We start from the raw sequence: 22,882 nt of genomic DNA, 5'->3' as shown, positions 1-22,882 counted from the left end.
GATTAACAAACCACAAAGATGAAGGGAAAACAGTAATGCTTTAAAATACTAGCCTAGGGCCATTTTCTTCAGCAAGGTGACAACTGGCACTACTGAAAAGATCAGGGGAGCATCTGTCACCCAAATGATTGTACATAAAAGGGAAAGGACTGGTGAACTTAAAGTTCTCAAAGACAGGTTAAGTCCTGCTGGTTTTAGTCCTACAAATCCCAGAGCATATATGCCTTATAAAGGAAGAGATTTAACCAAGTGACGGAGATGAACTTTACCAGCATGCAGTGCTCAACCCACATAGGATGGTTTTAAGCTGCTCTGTCCCACAAAGCTTAACATGTAAAACTCTAAATTTCATTTTGACTCGCATTTCATGTGAACAAATCATAATCCTTCAGTAGTCCAGAAACAAAATAGTACAGCTATCCAAAATCTTCTACAATAAAAAAGGCAATAAAAATATCGCAATGCATGATGGCAGTCTCCAAGTAAGTTATCTTGGTAAATTATGACAGACTCAGGCAACCACACAAATAGCAGAGTTCGGACCAGTCTTGGCCCCACAAGTGTGCCTTTCAACTGATAAAAGAGCTTGTTGTCAAAAAGGGAAAGTCAATTCTGCAATGAGTTTAGTTTCCACATACATGCTACAAAGGAGACCATGATTGTAAACCCATCAACATGAATAAACATTCCTGACATCCACAGTGACAAACAGTTGTCACATCAGGTAATGTAAATTTCAGTTTCTCCAAGAAATATGTATATTTCAAAGGGGTGATATAAACTTTAAAAAGCCTTTATGTATTCATTCAACATAAAACCAACTCTTTCTAAAGGACCCACAATTCTTGGGAATAAAGGATATTAGGCACCATCCTGGGAAGCCTTAAGTACCTTTGGTAAATATCAGAAAATTATGTTTATTTACTTTTGATAGATGAATAAATCATGATCTTATTTTCAGTGGTCTGTAACATGGTATTTAGTCCCAACAAAGGTAACAGGTAAAAATTGTGGCATTACATTTATTTACTTAATTTTTGCTTTTTACTGGAAAAGTCCAACTGGACACAAGTACCATTTTTCAGCAGAGGCCCAGGGTAAAATGCTCCATTTTACAGAATGATAAGTAGCAGTTATACAAGATTTACATAATAAATAAACTCAAAGATATGACAGTTTATGTATGTACATCAAAAATAATAAATGGATGTACACAGAAAAGTAAATGAACATATACAGAATTGAAAACCATGACAGTTAAATGAACAATACAATAAATTAACTAATATCAAGCTTTTAAGAGTCTAGTTACTTTGGGATCAGCTGAAAAAAGATGTGGAGTAGGAGACAGTGAAGTTATTATTGGATGAAGATTGTTACAAATTATGAAGGAGTACTGAAAAGGTAAAGGTAAAAGGGAGGCAGAGACAGAGATGGTGCAGATGGAGATCGTGAAGTAATAGTTGTATTATGGCCAGTTACATAAGAATGGTGATAGTAAGGGTTTGGAGATTATCCAGGAACATCACATGTACAGAACTGGCAACTGAGGAGGTTAGGACTTTGAGTTTTAACTGCTTTTAGGGAGTATTCTTTTAGTACTGCTAGTGGAATAGAGCTTCAGGATTTAGCAAAATGGTGGGAGAGTAGTGATTTGCCAGCAAAATTGTGACTGCAACTGCACAAGTTTAAATGGCAATATTAGAAATAATGTAGGCTACTCTGAGTTGTCAGACAACCTTTTCAGGGGATTTATATAGAATTATGAAAGCTAAAAATACTGTCAATTAGGAGTCCCGGATAGTTTTGCTCTGTTGTATATGAAAGCTATGTTCCAAAAGGGACAGTAATTTGCGTACAGGGAATGTTTGCAAGCCTCTTAGCGGTCACAAAACCATCACAGTAGACTTGCTAGTATTGGTAGCAGGTATGTTACTATAAAGCCAGTCCCAGACTGAGGAAGTTATACCACAGCACAGCTTCCACTTGTTGTGCAGATTTATAAACTGTGGTAAAGGTAATACCACTGGCATACAGAATGTAATTAAGATTGTGATTACCCAATGGAAGACTAATGCACAGAGACATAGCTCTCAATTGTCCAGATTTTTGCCTCATTTTGGCCTGTTCCTCAAAATGTTTGGTTTTCTAGCAAATCACTGAAGATCAAAGTCACTAAATAATGACATATTTGGGTTTCAGACTTTGTATCCTTCAAAAATGAATGCCAACACAAACTCTTATTCTAGCACTTAAGTTTATAAGAGCATTATTTAACATCTGTCCCTATTTTGGGCCTTTGACACCCATTGTCTTAGGCTTTGCCCAGATTTTTTTTGCACTAAAAGATCGAGAGATATGTATAAAAAAATTGAGGCTAGCTCCAAGTCCCATAAGACTTTTAGCAAGATTCATTATCAGTGTTAGCCAATTTTACCTAAATCTACAGAGAAAGATTAGCTCATTAAATCGTGTAGTGACATCTGGGAAGCGATCACAGTCGATAAGTTTAAATCAGCAGTTAATCAAAGACTTGTCAGCTATCTTTAGAACCAGAAAGACAGCACCTGTTAACATGCCCTTTCACACTCGCACACCAAACTGATCATAATCACCCCACCAATTTTAAGCTGTGCCCCTCTGCTCCTGTACATTTTTTCCCCAGAAATAATACACTCCAAATCAACAAGTGCTCTTGAAATTTGAAATCATAGAATAAATACTGTAGCAACTTCGAGTTCCATTTACTGTGCAGGAAGGCTGCATTTCATACAAGTTTAGAAGTTTAAGAAAAAAATTTGCTTAATTTAATCTGCACTGAATACAAGTCATGGTTTACAATCTCGCCCTCTCCTCCCAAAATGTACATCTATTGAACAGCTTCAGTCTGTTTAGTTGGTCTGTTCTAAGCTGCCTCCTTTTTAAGAATGTCTTCTGAAAAAGATGTTGGACACTCCAATTATCCAATACCCCATTTCTGTGACCGCTGCAAGCCACTTTTTCACTTACTTTATGGATTAGTTCATACATGCCAACTCACATGCCTAAGCTGCTGACACCATTAATCCAAAACTGCTGAAGTCAGCCACAAATGGTTTACATAAACTGACCCGAATGGTGCCATCTGTAGTGCTTTGCTGTCTTAGGCTATTGTATAAACTGAAACATTTACTCTGTGTAATTATCTCTTGGCTAGTGGGGGCTGGTTCTTTTGTGTTCTTGTAAAAAAAAAGTTGTTGTTCTGGTCTTGCCCTAACTTTGGTAGGGTCTCTGTCTTTGCACACAGTGCAGGCTGGAGAAGTTGTTTGACCGCAACTGAGCTACAAAATATAAGTATCTTTTGATTATTTTTACAGATTACTGTTTTTATAATTTAATATATATAAAGCACTTTGTCTATTCAGAATCTTCACAAATCCTTATCTGTTTAAAACTTTCATTTGACTCTGTAGTGCTTTCTTAGGCTATTTTGTCCTACCCTCCCTCCCTGTTGGTGTCTTGCTCTTATACTTGGTGGCTTTGCAGTTGCCCGCCCCTACTGTGACACACCTCCCAGTCTAGTGTCATTAGCTCATTCTTCTTAATACAGAGAGAACATTTGATAAGGCCTTCTGTTCCTCCTTTTTCCCTTTTCAAAAAGTAAAACAAAACTTTTTTTTTCTTTTTCGCCTGAACCTTCTTGTGTTCTGACTGTCCTTCTCAAACATATTGGAAATATACAGTATATTTCAGAGCATTTGTTATAACTGTATTTGCTATAACTGATTTAAGTATTTTTTTCTGGCTTTTTGAACATTTACTGCATCTTAGAATGCAGAGCTGTATAAACAGGCTATTTAAACTGTTTTTGTGTTGATTAACTGTTTTGCACTCTTAAAAAGTTATTTGTTGCTTAATTTTACCTGTAGGCTAACACACTCAAGTGTGCTAGCCGCTTAAAAGCATTTATAGCATTTACTGTCTTTTTTTTCCTTGTCTCTGTAAAAAAAAAAATCTCTTGTTTTCCCACCTTACTGAACTAGAGTAGTCCAGTTTCAGAGTTGCTGATCCCTGGGCTTTGTTTTTAGTTCCTGTTACTGATCCATTGCCTTATTAGGAAGGAGAGAAGTTACTTTGCTTACCAGTGGGAGTGGGAAGCACTGAGCAGCCTTTTGTCCGAATTGGTGAAGTTTCAGCCAGAAACTAGTAGTCCATTGGTCGTTTGGGCCAATTCCTAGCTCCTTTCAGCCCCTGCTATAAAACACGCTAAACACGCGTTTTCCAGCTTGTACCAACTCAGCACAGATCCTCGTGGTGGCCTGCAGAGTGATCCAAGCAGCAGAGAGCTAAAAGAGTGACTTTCTACCAGATATAAGTATTTTTGTGGCTTTCCACCGTTATTAAGCTAGCGACTGCATTTCGCCTGTTTTACTGCTACTTTAAGTGATTTCTGCATTTTACACTGTTTATTGCACTTTAAGTTACTAATTGTTGCAAATTGTTTCTGTAGGCTACACACTAAAGTCGCTAGCCGATTTACAGCATTTATAGCATTTACTGTCTGTTTTTTCCTTATCTCTGTAATAAAACAAAAAATCTCTTGTTTTCCGCCTTACTGAACTAGAGTAGTCCAGTTTCAGAGTTGCTGATCCCTGGGCTTTGTTTTTAGTTCCTGTTACTGATCCATTGCCTTATTAGGAAGGAGGGAAGTTTCTTTGCTTACCAGTGGGAAGCACTGAGCGGCCTTTTTGTCCGATTTGGTGAAGTTTCAGCCAGAAACTAGTAGTCCATTGGTCGTTTTGGGCCAATTCCTAGCTCCCTTCAGCCCCCTGCTATAAAACACGCTAAGCAGCGTTAGCGCGGAGTTGCCACTGTTGCACACAAGAGCAGCGGTTAAACTATTCGGGCCATCTAAATTCCACTCTTCAAATTTTCCCTCAGAACTACCTTCCTCGAGCTGTACTGCTGATCTAATCAGCATATCCTATAACTGAAAAGTTCATCTCTACTTGATTCCCAAGTAGACTATTCTCTATCTGTAAAGCCTAGCACTTACTCCTACAGTACTTGCACCTTGATAAAGCACTCTTATTATAGATAGTACCCCACCAGCCTAAAACCCACTTACCCCGGAGTCCTTTGAAAGTCTCTTTATCTACTACTTCTAGTATGTCGAGGGATCAGTTGCTAGTGTCCTCTCCAGCTCAACTGGTGAACCTGGGAATATTGAGGCAATGTTACAATTGCCTCATGTACACAGACAATCCTCTCCTTCTCCCACAAAACACAAATACATACGAGAGATGCAACTATATGGCCAAACTGGAGGCTGAGCTCTCTCAACATAGGACTGGCAAGACCAGACAGGAGGAGAAGGTAACCACACACAATACATACCCAGTCACACATGGTACCATCACAACTTCAAATCATACACATACTCACACAAAGACATACTCGGAGGCTCTGATCAAAAATTTACCAAAACAGCAGAGGCCACCAAAGCAGACACCCAAACAACTACCACCTCACGACCCAACACATGCAACACATAGACCACACAGTCAGAGTGTCAAACAGTCACAGCCCTTAAGGCCAAACCAAATGCCAGACACACTTGTCATTGGTGATTCCATAGTCAGACACACTGACGTCCCGCTCACCAGACTGAGTAAGGAGAAGGTCACAGTAAGCTGCCTGTCGGGCGCTAGAATCCGCCACATAACGCAAGCACTCAGGTCTCTCAACAGCAGGTACAAGTACGACTCAGTCATTGTCCACGCTGGTGTCAGCGACCTGAGGCGTACCTCCTTGGACTACATGAAAAGGGACATCGAGGAGCTCTCTGATTATGTAGCCCAGGCAGGTATGACCCGACCTTGAGCAGTATCCTACCTTCACCTAGAATGATGCCACAATACAGTGATAAGATGATCAGCTTTAATAATTGGCTTAAATTCTGGTGTCATTCAAAGGGGATCAATGTCTGTCTGCCTGGGATGACATGCTAGACAAGCCACGCTGCTTATGAGGGCGGCTTGGACCTGTCATCCCTGGGATTCGGATATTGGCAAAGGCTCTTGCCACCCCATAGTGCCTTTTTAGGCAAGGCTCAAATTCTAAACCTACCACCCTAGAACACCAAAAGGAAAAAAACTAAGGGTAATGCTGCTCAATGCCAGAAGTCTCAATCTCAAGATGCACTTTTCGAGGCCCTTCTCAATATGGAGAACATCGATGTCTGTGCTGTGACAGAAACCTGGTTCAAGGCTCCTGAGAGCACCCCAGCACTAACAGGTTTCACCTCATATCATGCGTTCGGCCCCAAAATCCGGACAACACCAAGAAAGGAGGGTGTCCATATTCATAAAGGACACCCACACCTCAAGGTTGGTGGCAACGCATACGATGCATCGGAGACCATCCAGGTGCAATTAACCATAGGCAAGACTGCTCTGCAATTTGTAGCATGTTACAGGCCACCCTCTCAAACTCAGGAACCTCACATGGCCTTCCTGAAAACATTGGAGGGATAAATGTATCTCCAAACACCATCATACTAGGTGACTTCAACTACCCTAATATAGACTGGGAACACTACTCAAGCCCGAACACTCTAACCCAAAGATTCCTGGAGTTCATAAACTCAAATGCCATGGAACAACTAGTCACCATCCCCACAAGAGGAGAAAACATACTTGATCTCATCATCACGAACATGGGATCAAAATGTTCAACACCGGAAGTATACCCCTCACTGGCGAGATCAGATCACAAACTAATCTCGCTGGAGGTCCTCATCCCGCCCCCACCTGAAACAAAAAAGACCACAGTGAAAAACTTCTCAAAAGCCGATTTCACACTTCTAAAAACTAGTGTGGTCTCCTTTAAGGCCCCTGAGCCAGTGGTAAACATTACTCAAACCGCTGAATCACTTACAAATGCCTTCTACCAGCACCTACAGGACTGCATGGATCAGGCAATCCCAAACAAAACTAAGACTCTCTGTACCAAAGGCAAGCGTCCAGTCTGGTGGACCCCAGCCATAAACAAGCTCTACAACAAAGGAGGAAGCTACTACAAGATAGAGCAAAATCCTTGAAAGGTAAGACACCTTTGATCATTATAAGTAAAAACTAAGAGCTCTCATAAAATCATCCAAGGCAAATTTTGAGAGAAAAATCGCCAAGGACTCTAAAGACAATCATAAGGCCTTCTTTAGCTATGTTAGAAACCTAGGAGGAAACTCCCAGATATGCTCAGAATTAGTTCAAAATTATGTGAAAATTACTGAACCTACACACATTGCTAACATACTGGCTGACAGGTTCAGTGCAAACTCCCCCCCCCCAAAGGAGAGATATCTATTCCAGAGGATTGTAGCCCCCAAACATCTCCAACGCCCAGGTGAGAACTGCCCTCACTAAGGCAAAAACACAGCATCCATGGGACGGATGGTGTCCCCGGCTGTGTGCTTCATGAACTCAACGAGGAATTAAACCCACAGTTAGGACAGCTGTTTAATCTTAGCCTCACCTCAGGATCATTACCCAAGGAGTGGCGCACGGTGACTGTGGTCCCACTTCATAAGGGCGGTGCCTCCACAGACCCTGGAAATTACCGCCCCATTAGCTTGACAAGCCTTATCTGCAAAGCCATGGAGAGGATCATAATGGAACTCATAAATAAAGACATAGGGAACTTGCAGACTTTGGATCCAACCCAGTTTGGCTTTGTCAAAGGCAGATCCTGCCTCTTAAACTTGGTTGACTTTTTCGAGACAGTCACCAAGGCCATTGATGAGGAAAGGCAGTCCATACAGCCTACCTCGACCTGGCAAAGGCCTTGACACAATACCCCACTCAGGTATCATCGAAAAACTCATCAGCTTGAATGTAAACCCATACATCACAAGATGGGTTGCAAACTGGCTAAGTGACAGAACCCACAGGGTCAGAGTTGCTGGAGCCATGTCAGACTCAAAGCCTGTCACAAGTGGTGTCCCACAGGGCTCAGTCCTGGGTCCACTCTTGTTCGGCATCTACTTTTCTGAAGTACAAGCAAACACAAGAGGGTTATGGCTGACAAAGTTTGCAGATGACTGCAAACTGGGCCATAGTCGAAAACACATCTGACACAGATATCCTCCAGAAGGGCCTCACAGAAGCGGATAACTGGTGCCAGAGCCATGGCCTGAAGTTAAGCGCCATAAAATGCATAGTCATACCCTTGGGAAAAACAAGGTTACCCCTAGCTACCATATAGGTGGCAATCCACTGAGCACAGAAAAGTCATCAGGGATCTGGGGACCCAAGTTGACAGTAGCCTTCGTTTGACACTCATGTTGCTAAAGTAGTTAGGAAAACCTTCTATATCGCCCACCTGATCATGAAGGGATTCACATCTAGATCAAGGGAGGTCATCATCCCCTGTACTCATCACTCATTAGACCTATGATTGAGTACAATGCCCGTTCGGAATGTATCTGACCAGACACCTGCTGCAGCTTGAAAGGCCCAAAAGTTCCTCACCAAAAGGATAAAGGGTCTCAAAAATATGTCTTATGCTGCCCGACTGAAAGAACTCCAGCTCTATTCAGTCTCATACCGCTTGCTCAGAGGTGACCTGTGCCTGACATACAAGGCCATGTCAAACCCAGATTTGATGAATATGCTTCACCTCAAAAAATCTAGATCCCTCAGAACCACAAGGGCGGGAGACTTAAACCTTGACACGGTTATAAATAGAACGTGCTGGAGGGACAGATTCATCACCCAGAGACTCCCTATGCTGTGGAACAAAATCCGGGTACATGTGAGGCATAGCACCTCGCTGGCCTTGTTCAAGAGGAATCTTGACCAATGGATGGGAGATCGCAGATATACCCCAGGGATTACTTCAGTGTCACTGCTTGACAGAGGCACAGAAAAATGATAGGCATAGTTTTTATTCAAACTAAAAGGGGTGGCGAAAGCCACATAACTATGGGCTAGGCTTATAAATGCCCTTGGGCAGATAGCCTAGTATGAACCTATGAACCTATAAAGACTTAAAAGTAAAACAAAAAGCCATGGACATTCAAATGTCACGTAGCTGCAACACTGATCTGTCCTTAAGGGGTCCTTTGCATTTATTCCATGAGGCTACACTACAAGAGGTTTAAGGTATTACACAGGGAAGAATCTTGCTTGGCTAGGTTTTTCTTGCAGTTTTTTTTTTCTGTGTGAACTCTTTACCCTTTGGCTTGGAACTTTATTAAAAAAAAGTTATTTCATGTCAAGTAATTTAAGTTACAATACACTTAATTACAATAATATTCCACTGCACAAAACTATTGACAGTCATTGCTCATGACGTAACTGCTGCCCCTCTATTTATTTATTATTTGTTAACCGGATTAGTCCAACTGGGTAAGAAATTAACAATTTTCAGTGGAGACCCGAACAAAACAACATACAAATACAGACAAGTTAATAATATAAAGCGCATCTAATACTTTATCTCACCCCAAATTAAATGATTTTGTTTGGGGGGGGGGACTAAATGCTTGGCCGTAACAGTTATGGTGTACACTGTCAGTTTCTGCAATGTATAAATGCCGATGTAAGAGGGCAGCGTTAAACAAGTAAACAACACAATTTTGTTATTTTATGCACATGAATGCAAGACCCAAGAGTTTGCAGTATTCTTCTGTAATCCTACTGTCATTGTAACGCAAACGATCTGATGGGATTCGTCGTCATGCACACGGCATGCTTGCTGTACACTAGTTAAACAAAACCTGCAATAAGTCAATATACGTAATGCAATCAGCCGCAAAGAAAATACTACAAACCCTGACAGACTGTGTGCGGAACTACTGTTAAATCCTCACGATTTTTTTACGTTTTTTCCCATAAATACAACTCTCCTTTAATAAATAAATAATAAGAATAACAATATTTTAAAACAATCTGAGGAGTTGACAACCTACCTGATTTAGAATCACATCATAAAACTCCTTCCGAAAATCTGACACGAACATCTCAGAGGAGATAAGTTAACAACAGACTGAACCCTACTAACAAACAACTAAAACTATACAACAAATTTAGAACATACCCTGTACTAGAAATACACTTCACGTACTATTTAAACAGACTATAACATCTAGCCCGTTGTCAAAGCTGGCGCCAACTTGCCACATTCTCATTGGTAAACGTTATTCCGGATGAAATTATGCGATTCGCGTATATCGGGCGATTACAACAGCTACTGTTGACATTAGGCAGCATGCTTTTCTTGGATTGGCTACTTCAGAAAACTAGCTAATGATAGTATAATGCAGGTAGTGAATAAGCCAATAGTATGAGTTATTTCTTTCTTGCTTTTCTTTACCAATTAAAATACTTTTGTAGTTCTGCTACACTGCCTATTTTGTAGTACAAAAAAGCCGCTAACATTACAATTTCTTTGTATTATAAAACATTTGTATGGTTTATTTGACTTATGATGATATAACGTCCCTTTTAAATACAGTGCTGCTGATCCAGATATTGCTAACAAAACGGTTCAAAACCTCTATTATTATTTCTTTAATGCACCCTACTTCTCATAATTGCATACATCACTTCCCTTAGATACCGTTTACTTCCGGATGCAAATGTCTCACTTCATCAGATGTTTCTTTAATAAGGAGTGAATAAGTAAAATAGCAGTAACGGTAGTAACTCTTTTGTAATAAGCTAAACTAAACAGATTAAATCTCCAGAATGGTAAGTGTCATACGGTTATTGATGTGTGGTTTAAATGATAGTGTATCACGGATAAGAAAACTGCTTTGTCATGAGTGTTTTTTTTTAATCTCTCCAAGCGTTTTGGGTTTCTAATACATGACGGGATTGGACACATTCCTACGTTAAAGTATGTTAAAAGTTCATGAAACTGGTATTGTTTCAGTGTTTGCTGTTAGTCAGTAGTGCTGTTCGCAGCACTTGCAATGTGCCCAGTAATGACTTCTTCAGTTCATATGGAGTTGGAGTTACTTGTATCGGTAACATAACTAAGTGTGTGATTGTAAGTTCTTTTTATAAGACCCGTTGTTCCTAGTGCTATTGGAGCTTTATGGGTATCCTTCCACTTTGCCCTAGTTTTTGCCTGCAAATCCTGGTATTTTATGACTTTGTGTCTGTCTTTCTGTACATAAGACACTGTAATCACTAGGTGTAGCAATTGCAATGATCAGTGCTACGTTTTTCTTCTTTTTTTTATGGACCACTGTATTTTTTTGCGTCTATTTTGAGTTGTTGGTAATGAGTGATCCCATGTGATATACATGTCATCATTTTCTATAATGCTTTATGGCTCATGTTTCCAGCTTCTTCAATGTTATAATATTTACACAATCCACATTGCAACAGTCTTGCCACATTATTATGCCTTTCAGTGTACAACACTTCTGTCATTAGTATGTCACAATCAGTAAGAGATGTGCAATGGTTTCCGATTCTGCTTTACAAAACCTACATTTGTCTGTTTCCCCCACATGTTCGATGAACTTTGTAAACCAACCTGTACTTAGCCCACTATCTTTGGTTGCCATTCCCGTATTTGATCCTGATCAACATTAGGTTGTTTCAAGAGTTTTCTTTACTTCAATTATATTTATGCATTTCCACATTTCTTGCCTTCTCATCTGATCCTTCACCTTATGTTCTCTGTCTCTCTTTTTTTTTTTTTGGCACATTCAGTTGCTGCCCAATTTTTATCTACTTCTGCTTTAATTTCCATTCCCACTTGATGCCAATATGCTTCTGCTAAACCAAGCAGGGAAGTCATCTTAGACTTATTCTCCTCTTGTTTCAAAACTTTCACTATGTTTTGGGTCTTGTGAGGTTAATCAATATGTATGTAGTCCTGTGACTGCAGATCTGTACATGTAATCAATTTTGAAGAGACCCATACCTCCTGCAGAATGGGGAATATATAGTCTTGGTATGCACTAATTTTTATAAACCATTTGATGAGCATGAAGCATCCTTCTTGATTTCCTGTCCAACCTCTTTTGGGGCCAGTCAGTCACTCCAAAACTGTAAGTTAGGACAGGAAGCGCAAATTGGTTTATAGCTTGAACTTTGTTCCTAGATGGCAGTGCTGTTTTAGTATTAATTTAAGTCTTCTAAAATATTCCTTACTAAGTTTTATTCACATTTTGTTCATGTTTTATTGTTGATCCTTCATTAATTCCCAAATATGTATACACTCCCTCTTGCTCAAGTTGTTTTATATCACATTCCTGTCCCAGTCTGATGTTTTCTTGATGCTGCAGCTTTCCTACTTTAAAGGTTTTTAAAGTTTTTGTACACTTGTCAAGACCAAATAACGTTCTTATATCATCTGAAAATGTTTTGACCACTTGCAATAGTACTTTCAGTTCCTCTTCTCCATACTATACAATTTTAAGTCAGCTACAAAAAGAAAAGTTTTTACACTTTTTCTGGGAGCCAAATTGTAGCCATGACCTAATCTGTTGAGTAGAGAGCTTAATTGGGTAAAGGCAAGGCAAAAGAGCAGCAGTGACAGAGTCACACTGGAATACCCCCCTTTGAATTTGTATCCCTTTAATAGTAGTTTGTTCTTTATCATGGCTTAACTGCAAAGTAGTTTGCCACCGTTTCATGGTCACTGTAATGTAATTGATCAGTGCAGGGTGTATCTTAATACATTTTTAAGCGTTCTTGTATCCATGAATGTGAGATACTGTCACATGCTTTTTTGTAGTCTGTCCATGCCATACTTAAGAATCTTCCCCTTTTTACAGTTCTCCATTATGACTTTAACAACAAACGATCCCTTGTTCCATATGACTTTCCTTTATTACCCTTTTGTTCTAGTGCCATGCTTGATTTTTCTTCTAAGAGACTTTAAACTCTGTCAGCATCAATTCCAGTGTATAGTTTATATATTGTCGGAAGGCAAGTTACTGGTGAATAGTTTTTAGGATAGCTTGCAGGTTTGCTCTTAAGCAGGAGTATTGTTTTTCCTATTAACCAGGCTGGTGTCTGTCTACTACAGTGGCATGGTTTGAAAGCTATCTTAGAGAGAGATTCCAATCTGTAAAATGGGATACTGCTCTATCAACTCCACTACAAACACAAATGGGAGTCCCTCAAGGATCCATTTTAGGGCCATTACTTTTCAACATCTTCACATACTTGCTCTATACCTCCTGCCCACACTACTATTATACAATATGCTGATGACTCTACAGTTATAACTATAAGTAACGCTCACTCAGAACTCTTAACAGCTACCCAGTCATCCTTTAACTCTGTAGAAACATGGCTGTCCAACAACCAACTCGTCCTAAACCCTAAAAAAACAAAACTCCTACTCTTCCTCCCTAAAACAGCTAACCACATCAAGACCTCCTTCGCTATCCATTCACTCAATAAGACACCAATTGTAGCCAAATCAAGCTCCTTGGTATTACAATTGACCAACTAAAATTTGATCTCCACATAAATAATAGTATCAGGAAAACCCACCTTAAGCTCGGTCTACTATATAGAAATATCAGATTTCTTACTCGGGAAGTCAGAATAGCCCCACTCATGCCTATCTTCTTCCCTGCTTAACATATTGCTCTCAAATTCTTACTAACCTCAACTCCTCTTTCATTGCTAGACTTCAGATTATATATCACAAAGTAACTAGATTTGCAACCCAACAACCCTACGGATCTCGCCACTGTCTCTCACCAAGATACTTAAACTGGCTCGAACTGCCCCAACTCCTCCTTCTCTCTCAGCTCCAAACCGTAAACTCAATCCTATATCAGCCATCTTTCTGTCCAACCTTACCCTCTATCATCTCCCACTATGCTCCTACAAGAAACCTCCGTAGCTCTTCCCAAGACCTTCTAAAAATCTACAAGCCCAAATCTAATGCAGGACAAAACTTATATAGCTACTGCCCCTCTATTGAATGGAACAAACTTCCCCTCGAGATTCGAACACGGGCACATCACAAACAGTTTAAACTAACACTAAAGGAATATTTCAATAAGAAATGGATCTGCCAATGCTCAAATCCTCCTTGAAAACTTTCCATTCTCAACTTTTCCTCAATCTATGTACTTCTCTCTAATACTCACATAACTACTGGTCTGATTTCATTTAAAAAAAAAAACTGATTTTTGTACTTTATATTCCTTTCTGCTTAACTAATGTATGTACAATCCAATTGTTATCTGTATATGATTTAGCTGTATTTCGACTTGTATAAAATCTATACTAATTTACTTAATGTTATACTTGTATGTACTGGAGCTTTTCTGCCCGGGCCTCTGCTGAAAAAGGGCCTCGGCTCAGTCAGATATTCTCAGTCAACAAATGTAAAATAAATAAATGTCTTCTTTTTTGGTGGTGTTTCAATTTCTTTTGCCTTGTTTCCCAGTTCTCTGTAAAACTTTGTTGGGTCATCAATAAATTTCTTATTTTGTACTTTTCTTTTATATTTATCTGCAGATCTTCTATGTTTTTCTGCCGGTTCTGATATTTGTACTTTATTATTTGTGGTAGTGCACAATAGAACCTGATCTGTTCTGATAACTGCACATTGCTTTTATCGTGCCTTTCTGAGGTTTTTTATTGGTCTGTTCCCTCTTTTGTACTCTTCTAACAGGGACACTTTTGTTTTAATTGCTTTATATTTTTCTCTATTCGATACTTCTGTGATGGCATTCAATTTCTCCCCTTCCGTTACTACCCTGTGTTTTTGTGGTAAGAATTCATAGGTTCATAGGTTTATACTAGGCTATCTGCCCTAAGGCATTTATAAGCCTAGCCCAAATTTTTGTGGCTTACGCCACCCCTTATATGAAAAAATACTGTGCCCATTAGTTTGTTGTGCCTCTGTCCAGCAGTGACACAGAGATGATTCCCGGGGTAAACCTACGATCTCCCATCCACAGGTCTAGATTTCTCTTGAACAGAGTCAGCGAGGTGCTCTGCCTCAAATGGACCGGGATTTTATTCCACAGCATAGGGAGTCTCCGAGTGATAAATCTATCCCTCCAGCATGTCCTATTTATATCCGTGCTAAGGTTTAAGTCGCTTGCTCTAGTGGTTTTGGTGGATTTGGATTTTTTGAGGTGGAGCATGTCCATTAATTCCGGGTTGGACATGGCCTTGTATGTCAGGCACATGTCACCTCTGAGCAGACGGTATGCGACTGAATAGAGCTGGAGTTTCTTCAATCTGGCAGCATATGACAGATTTTGGAGTCCTTTATCCTTTTGGTGAGGAACTTTTGGGGTCTCTCCAATTGCTGCAGATGTCTGGTGAGATACATCCCGAATGGGGCATTGTACTCGCTCATTGGTCTGATAAGTGAAGAGTACAGGGGAACAATGACCTCACTAGATCTGGATGTGAATCCTTCATGATCAGGTGGGCAATGTAGAAGGTATTTCTAACCACTTTACCAAGATGAGTGGCGAAAGAAAGGCGACTGTCAACCTGGGTCCCCAGGTCCCTGATAACCTCTTCTGTGCTTAGTGGATTGCCACCTATATGGTAGCTTGGGGTTACCTTGTTTTTCCCGAAGGGTATGACTATACATTTTTGGCGTTTAACTTCAGGCCATGGCTCTGGCACCAGCTATCTGTTTCCGTGAGTCCCTTCTGAAGGATATCCGTGTCTGATGCACTTTCCACTATGGCCCAGTTTGCAGTCGTCTGCAAACTTTGTCAGCCAAAGTCCTCCCATGCTGGCCTGTACTTCTGAGAAGTAGATGCCAAACAATAGGGGCCAAGGACCGAGCCCTGTGGGACACCACTTGTAACTGGCTTGGAGTCTGACACAGCGCCAGCAACTCTAACCCTGTGGGTTCTGTCCTTAAGCCAGTTTGCAACCCATCTTGTGACATATGGGTTTACATTTAAGCTGGTAAGTTTTTCTACAATACCCGAGTGGGGTATTGTGTCAAGCCTTTGCAAGGTCAAGGTAGGCTGTATGGACTGCCTTTTCCTCATCAATGGCCTTGGTGACTGTTTCAAAGAAGTCGACCAAGTTCAAAAGGCATGATCTTCCCTTGACAAAGCCAAACTGGGTCGGGTCCAATGTCTGCAAGTCCTCTATATCTTTGTTTATGAGCTCCATTATGATCCTCTCCATAGCTTTGCAGACTAGACTTGTTAAGCTTATGGGGCGGTAATTACCAGGGTCCGTAGAGGCGCCGCCTTTGTGGAGTGGGACCACAGTTGCCGTACGCCACTCCTTGGGCACGTATCCTGTGGTAAGGCTGAGGTTAAACAGCTGCCTTATGTGCGGGGTTAATTCCTCATTTAGCTCGTGTAGCACACAGCCGGGGACACCATCCGGTCCCATTGATGCTGTGTTTTTAGCTTTAGAGAGAGCAGCTTTCACCTGCGCATTTGAGATGTCCGGGAAGCTACACTCTGCTGGGATAGTTTTCTCTCCTTTAGGGGGGGGAGAGGGGGGTGAAGTTTGCACTGAACCTGTCTGCCAGTATGTTGGCAATGTCTGTGGGTTCAGTGATTTTTGTATCATTTTGGACTAATTCTGAGCATATCTGGGAGTTTCCACCCAGGTTCCTAACATAGCTGAAAAAGGCCTTATGATTGTCCTTTGAATCCATGGCAATTTTTCTCTCAAAATTGGCCTTAGTTGATTTTATGAGTGCTCGTATTTTTTTACTAATAATGATCAGGGGTGACTTCCCTCTTATGGATTTTGTTCTATCATGTAATAGCTTTCTCCTCTTATTGTAAAGTTTGTTAATGGCTGGGGTCCACCAGACTGGACGTTTGCCCTTTGTGGAAAGAGTCTTGGTTTTATTTGGGATTGCCTGATCCATGCAGTCCTGGAGGTGTTCATAGAAGGCATTTGTAAGGGCTTCCGCAGCTTGGGTTGTGGTTTCCTCTGGCTCAGGGGCCTTGAAGGATACTACACCAGTCTTGAGTAGTGTGAAGTTTGCTTTAGAGAAGTTCTTCACTATGGTCTTTTTTGTTTGGGGTGGGGGCGGGATGTGGATTTCCAGTGAGATTAGTTTATGATCAGATCTCACCAATGAGGGATATACTTCCGGTGTGGAGCATTTTGTCCCCATGTTTGTGACAATGAGATCTAGTATATTTTCTCCTCTCGTGGGAACAGTGACTAGCTGTTCCATGGCATTTGAATTTATGAACTCCAGGAACCGTTGGGCTAGAAAGTTAGGGCTTGAGTAATGTTCCCAGTCTATATTCGGGTAGTTGAAGTCACCCAATATGATGGTGGTGTTTGGAGATACATTTATACCCTCCAGTGTCTTCAGGAAGGCTGTGTGGGGTTCCTGAGTTTGAGAGGGTGGCCTGTAGCATGCTACAATTTGTAGAGCAGTTTTGCCTATGGTTAGTTGCACCTGGATGGTTTCCGAAGCTTCGTGCGTTGCCACCAACCTGGAGGTGTGGGTATCCTTTATGAATATGGATACACCCCCTCCTTTTGTGGTGTGGTCCGGGTTTTGGGGCCGGAACGCATGATATGAGGTAAAACCTAATAGTGCCGGGGTGCTCTCAGGAGCCTTGAACCAGGTTTCAGTTACAGCACAGACATCGATGTTCTCCATACTGAGAAGGGCCTCGAGTGCGTGCATTTTGAGATTTAGACTTCTGGCATTGAGCAGCATTACCCTCAGTTTCTTCCCATTTTTGTTTTCTAGGGTGGTAGGTTTAGAATTTGAGCCTTGCCTAAAAAAGGCACTATGGGGGTGGCAAGAGCCTTAGCCAATATCCGGAATCCCAGGGGTGACAGGTGCAAGCCGTCCCTTGCGAAGCAGCGTGGCTTGTCAAGCATGTCATCCCAGGCAGACAGACACTGGATCCCCTTTGAATGACACCAGACATTAAGCCAGTTGTTAAAGCTGATCATCTTGTCTCTATATTGTGGCATCATTCTTGGTGAAGGAAGGATACTGCTCAGGGTTAGGGTCATACCTGCCTGGGCTACATAATCAGAGAGCTCCTCTATGTCTCTCTTCATGTAGTCCAGGGAGGTGCGTCTCAGGTCGTTCACACCAGCATGGACAATGACTGTGTCATATTTGTACTTGCCGTGGAGTGACCAGTGCTTGTGTTATGTGGCGGATTCTAGCGCCCCATAGGCAGCTTACTGTGACCCTCTCCTTGTTCAGCCTGGTGAGTGGGGCGTCAGTGTGTCTGACTATGGAGTCACCTATGACAAGTATATTTGGTGTTGTATTTGGCCTTAAGGGCTGTGACTGCTTTGCACACTGCTTTTGTGGTTTATGTGTTGCTTGTGGGGTGTCTTGAGGTAGCAGTTGTTTGGGTGTCTGCTTTGGAGGCCTCTGTTGTTTAGGTAAATTTTACTCAGAGCCTCCAAGTATGTCTTTGTGTGTTTATGTGTTTGATTCAGTGGAGTGGTAGCATTATGTGAGGCTGGTTTTGTGGTGTGTGTAGTTGCCTTCTCCTCCTGTCTGGTCTTGCCAGTCCTGAGTTGAGAGAGCTCAGCCTCCAGTTTGGCTAAATAGCTGCATCTCTCGCAAGTATTTGTGTTATGTGGGAGGAGGAGAGGGTTGTCTGTGTACATGAGGCAGTTATAACATTGCCTCAAGATTCCCAGATTCACCAGCTGGACCGGAGAGGAGATTGACAACTGACCTTTGGACATGCTAGAATAATATTGGGAAATCCTTAATTGAAAACAAGGGCCAGTGGGGAGTGAGGGTGTAGTGCTTTTAATTTTTAGTGCTGACTTTTATATAATTGCTTTAGTGAGCAAGTGCCAGGTAACTTGAGTGCAATGTGTTACAAGTAACTAAATGCAAAAACGACAAACAGTAACTTTCTTTCAAGTGAAACAAGGAAATAAGTACAGTAAGCAATGCAGATATCACTAGTGATCCACAGAAGCGCTGAGAAGTTGCGTATTAGGTGGAATTAGCTTCCAGGAAATAACAAGCAAACAAACAACAAGCATATAAACAAAGCTAGATTCAGCAGGCCTGGATCTAGTCTATGCTAGAGCAAACAAGGTGAACCAATTTCAGTAAGATACAGTTCAAATATTCAGGCACTATAAACCTTTAACCAGAAATTCCCAGCTCAGAAGGGCAGAGTCCAGCCTCTTCTCCCACAAGAGTGCAGACCACGAACCTTCTTAATGTAAAATAACTGGCCTGAAGTCCAAGTGCCTAAACCAGAACTAATACACTTGGACACTGGGCTCTCAATCAGCAGTTCCCAACTTAGAAGGATGAAAGCTACCTGTCCTGCCACCACAGTGCTTGCCACAAACCTTCCTAATGTAAAACAACTGGTCTGAAGCCCAAGTGCTTAATCCAAAAGACTTGAATGATAGCTACACTTTAATCAAGTTACAACCAAGCAGTAATAAATACCATTGAATACTTTAGAGAATGTCTGTTATTAATAACATCTGTTATTAATTTAGCTGCCCATTAATATATCCTATTTACTTCTGTTATATTACATGAATCTCCATGGACAGTCCTAATAACTGTGTTCATTTGTTTTAAACTTCTAACTTTTGGGGTTTTATTGACTTTCTGTAGTCTTTCTTTCATTGGTCTTACTATGTCTACCCATCTGTATTAAATCAGGCAACTGTTTCCCTTGGATCATTTTCTTCTAAACCGAGCACGTTCTTTGTTCTCCATTTCCATTGGGCATTCTGTAGTAAGTTCCATAGCAGCTTCCTGTGCCACATTCTCTTCAGTTTCATCCTGTGCCATCCATTGCTCTTTCATCTGGGAACTCGCTGGTCTATCACTCCACAATATTGACTGCATCAGAGTTGCCACAGTTTCCTGTTCTTTCCTTTGCTGTGCAGCTCCACCTGAACATTTGTACTGGTTTCCTGTGGAAGGCTCCAAAGTATCTTCATATGGCAACTGATCAGATGTTTCTTGTTCCACTGGTTTGTTTCCCCTTAATTTGGGGGTCTGTTGCTCTATCCTGCTGTGATGTTATGCGAGTTACATTTTATACACTAAATCCTTAATTTCTCAGGTAATCCATAACCTCAGTTTCTGTTTGTTTAACTTCTCCATTACTAATCTTTTTTTTTTTTTCCTCCTCTCTTTATTTATTTATTTTTTATTTTACATTTGTTAACTGGGAAAGTCCGACCAGATACATATCCATTTTCAGCGGAGGCCCGGGGAGAAAAGCTCCACATTGAAATTAATTTATACTACAAATTGTGGTTACAGAAAAGTCTGTAAACACTTGACGACATCCGTGACAGGTAATAGTCAAGGCTACATGTAGTTAGAAATAATCATTTAGACAAAAGCTGTCATTGTTGGTAGATGGATTAGGTATACAGAAATAACAATTACATGTCTGAGCAGTGTGTAATAAAGAGAATGCTTTTCGGATAGAAGGTAAGGAAGTAATTTAGTGAGGGCAGAAAAGTAAGTTCTCTTCCTGATGTTGGGGTAAAAGAGATCTAATGGTTGAGGGAATTGTGTGTTGAGGGTGGGGAGAGAAGATATAAGGGTATATACACCTCCTGAGCTAAGTTTGGGTTACCTTTGTCCTGGTATTAAATAGGTTAGTCAGGGTACAGAACTGGTCATGGCTGAGTTTATTTTGCTAATTCTGACTTGTGATTGGGTTAGTCAGGGTTTAGACATGGGCAGAGCCAGTCACTGTTCATGTACATTTTTAGGGATATTTTGAATTGGGGCAAGGAGCATGTGGTGGTTTTTTTTTCTTTTTGTATTGTAAATGTTTCCATGTCTGGATGCCTTTGCCTGTATTTCACTTCAAATATCTTTGGTGCTCCTCTTTTTGTATTAATTAGTTTTGCTTTCTCCTTTACGTAAATATTGCACATTATTAAATCTCTTTATTTCCGTGTCCGTATTTCTTCAGGTGTCTCCTGCTTCTCCAGTTTATCCTTACTTTTGGGACTCTGTTCCATGTTGCTGTGGTGTAACCTGTGTTAGATTTTCTACACGATGCTTCATTTTGCAAGTATTCCATAACTTCAACTTCAATTTTTTTTTTTTTTTTTTACTTCTTCTTTACTAATCTTCTGTTCTACATTCCCTCTTGTGATCTTGACTTTTTATTGTGAAAATTTCCATATCTGGATGCCTTTGCATGTATTTCTCTTCAAATATCTTTAGGACTGCCTTTTTTGTGTTGATTAATTTGGTTTTCTCATTTGCATAAATATTGCACTATATCAGATCTCTTTCTTTCCCATCTCCATATTTCTTTTTTATACCTTTCAAAACTCTCTAAATGTTGTTCTTTATATTTTCGCACTTCCCCAAGTCGCTTCTTTTTCCAAACGACCCAGGCTTTCTTAGTCTATATAATGTATTTCCCAAATTTGTGTTCATTAATACAACAGATTTTTTATTGAAACTTGTGACTGTTTTTCTTATGGAAGTATTTTTCTTTCCAGTAATTTCTCTCTTAATCTTTGTATATCTTCTGTATGGAAATTCTGGGTTTCTTGCATAATAGTAGCAATACATAATTTCTTTCTTGTCCTCAGCTACTCTATCAGTTTTTTTTTTTTTTGTGGACTACTGCTTTCTTCTGCCTGGCTTAGCCCCACTGTAGAAATGTTTCCTTTTCTTGAGGATTTGACACTATCATTTTTGTACAGTCCTGGCTCCAGTGTGCCTACCAGGAGTGGGCACTATTTTATCCTGGGTCTTGTGCACCCAGCTATCTTTTTTTAACCTACTTCTTTCCATGCTATATGCTGTATAAAATACAGTCTATATATCGATGTTGTCGTGGTGCGATTTTGTGATAAACGGTGTCCACCTCATAAAGGTACTCTCCAAGACTTGAGGATTAATTTAATTCCAGCAGTACTACACTCCTTTGCTTGCTGACTTATCTCTCCAGTCTAGCTAATTGATACTGAGATGTCTGTCTCAGCTTTATTAATAGATGGTTTTGGTTTTTATGTATAATTCAAAAAGCTCTTTCAATATGCCACAACTGACTTAGTTTTTGATGCTGTTCTGTTTTTTGTTGGTGTATTGTATTTATTTTAATAGTACACGCACATGTTGAAATATAAGAATCTTGGGGAAGGCCCCAAGAATAAAATTTGGGAAGACAATGGCTGGAATTAACAGGTTATTTGGTGTTAACTGTTACCTGGGTGTGTAAGGAGATCCAACTGCTTTGTCCTAGTTTTGACACAGTTCTGTAAGCTGTACCATGGGAGGGACAACAACGTGTGTTGTGTCTAAGTGAACTGCTTGCTCCTTGGGACACTTTTGACCCCAGACTCTTACTAAAGGCACACAAAGACAAACTATTGGATGTATACTAGCCAAATATTAAACAAAGGCACTATTTGATGTATCTTTGGGACTGAACATGGTACTTCAGCCAGTGCTATTCTTTGAACATAATTTTGACTGTGTAATTTATTTCACAAAGATTTATGTACAGTATTTTGTTTTAACATCTAAAGTATCTTATAACAAGCTACCATAATTCCATTTTTTGGTTGTCTTACATTCATGTGATCTAGTAATTTTAACTGGGACTTGGTTGAGGAATGAAACAAAAGATAGTGCTGACAGAAAACATGAAAGAGCTGATGCAATCGCATAACTGTATGAAAACACTGTTCAGCTCTCCCTATTGCCTTTACCCTTCCATGATTCAACAAAACAGAAATCTGCGTAAATACTCTAATACTGCACCAACACAAATCCAGTTACATTATAGGAGTTTATATCCCTTCTGGCAGTAATCGTACTACAGCAGAATATCTCCTGTGCTAGCTCACCTCTAACATCCTTAGTGAAAAACTAATATCTTTTGTCTGTCTAACGATTCAGTTCAAAACATTAAATCTACATGACACAAATGATCACCTCTCCCTTTTGC

The 22,882-nt window shown here is 40.4% G+C and overlaps 2 protein-coding genes across 2 annotated transcripts in view; one reads left to right on the top strand and one right to left on the bottom strand.

Moving 5' to 3' along the window:
- The window catches only part of CDC45 (cell division cycle 45), a gene marked incomplete in the record, with an annotated part of 734,635 nt that extends 724,133 nt beyond the window's left edge, over window positions 1-10,502 (bottom strand). The window contains 1 exon segment of the mRNA XM_044068778.1: window positions 9,953-10,502. Coding sequence (XP_043924713.1) covers window positions 9,953-10,003 — 51 coding nt within the window.
- Window positions 10,503-10,600: 98 nt separating this feature from the next.
- Window positions 10,601-22,882, top strand: part of UFD1 (ubiquitin recognition factor in ER associated degradation 1) — a 145,685-nt gene continuing 133,403 nt past the window's right edge. The window contains exon 1 of the mRNA XM_044068779.1: window positions 10,601-10,733. Within this exon, the coding sequence (XP_043924714.1) occupies window positions 10,731-10,733 (3 nt within the window). The 5' untranslated portion in view covers window positions 10,601-10,730. The remainder of the gene's footprint in view (window positions 10,734-22,882) is intronic.

The sequence above is a fragment of the Protopterus annectens genome, chromosome 4.part0, assembly GCF_019279795.1.
Source record: "Protopterus annectens isolate FY-2018-M chromosome 4.part0, PAN1.0, whole genome shotgun sequence".
In the NCBI taxonomy this organism is placed as follows: Eukaryota; Metazoa; Chordata; order Ceratodontiformes; family Protopteridae; genus Protopterus; species Protopterus annectens.
Note: the sequence above shows the minus strand (reverse complement) of the source record. Positions and strands in the feature narration are given on the sequence as shown.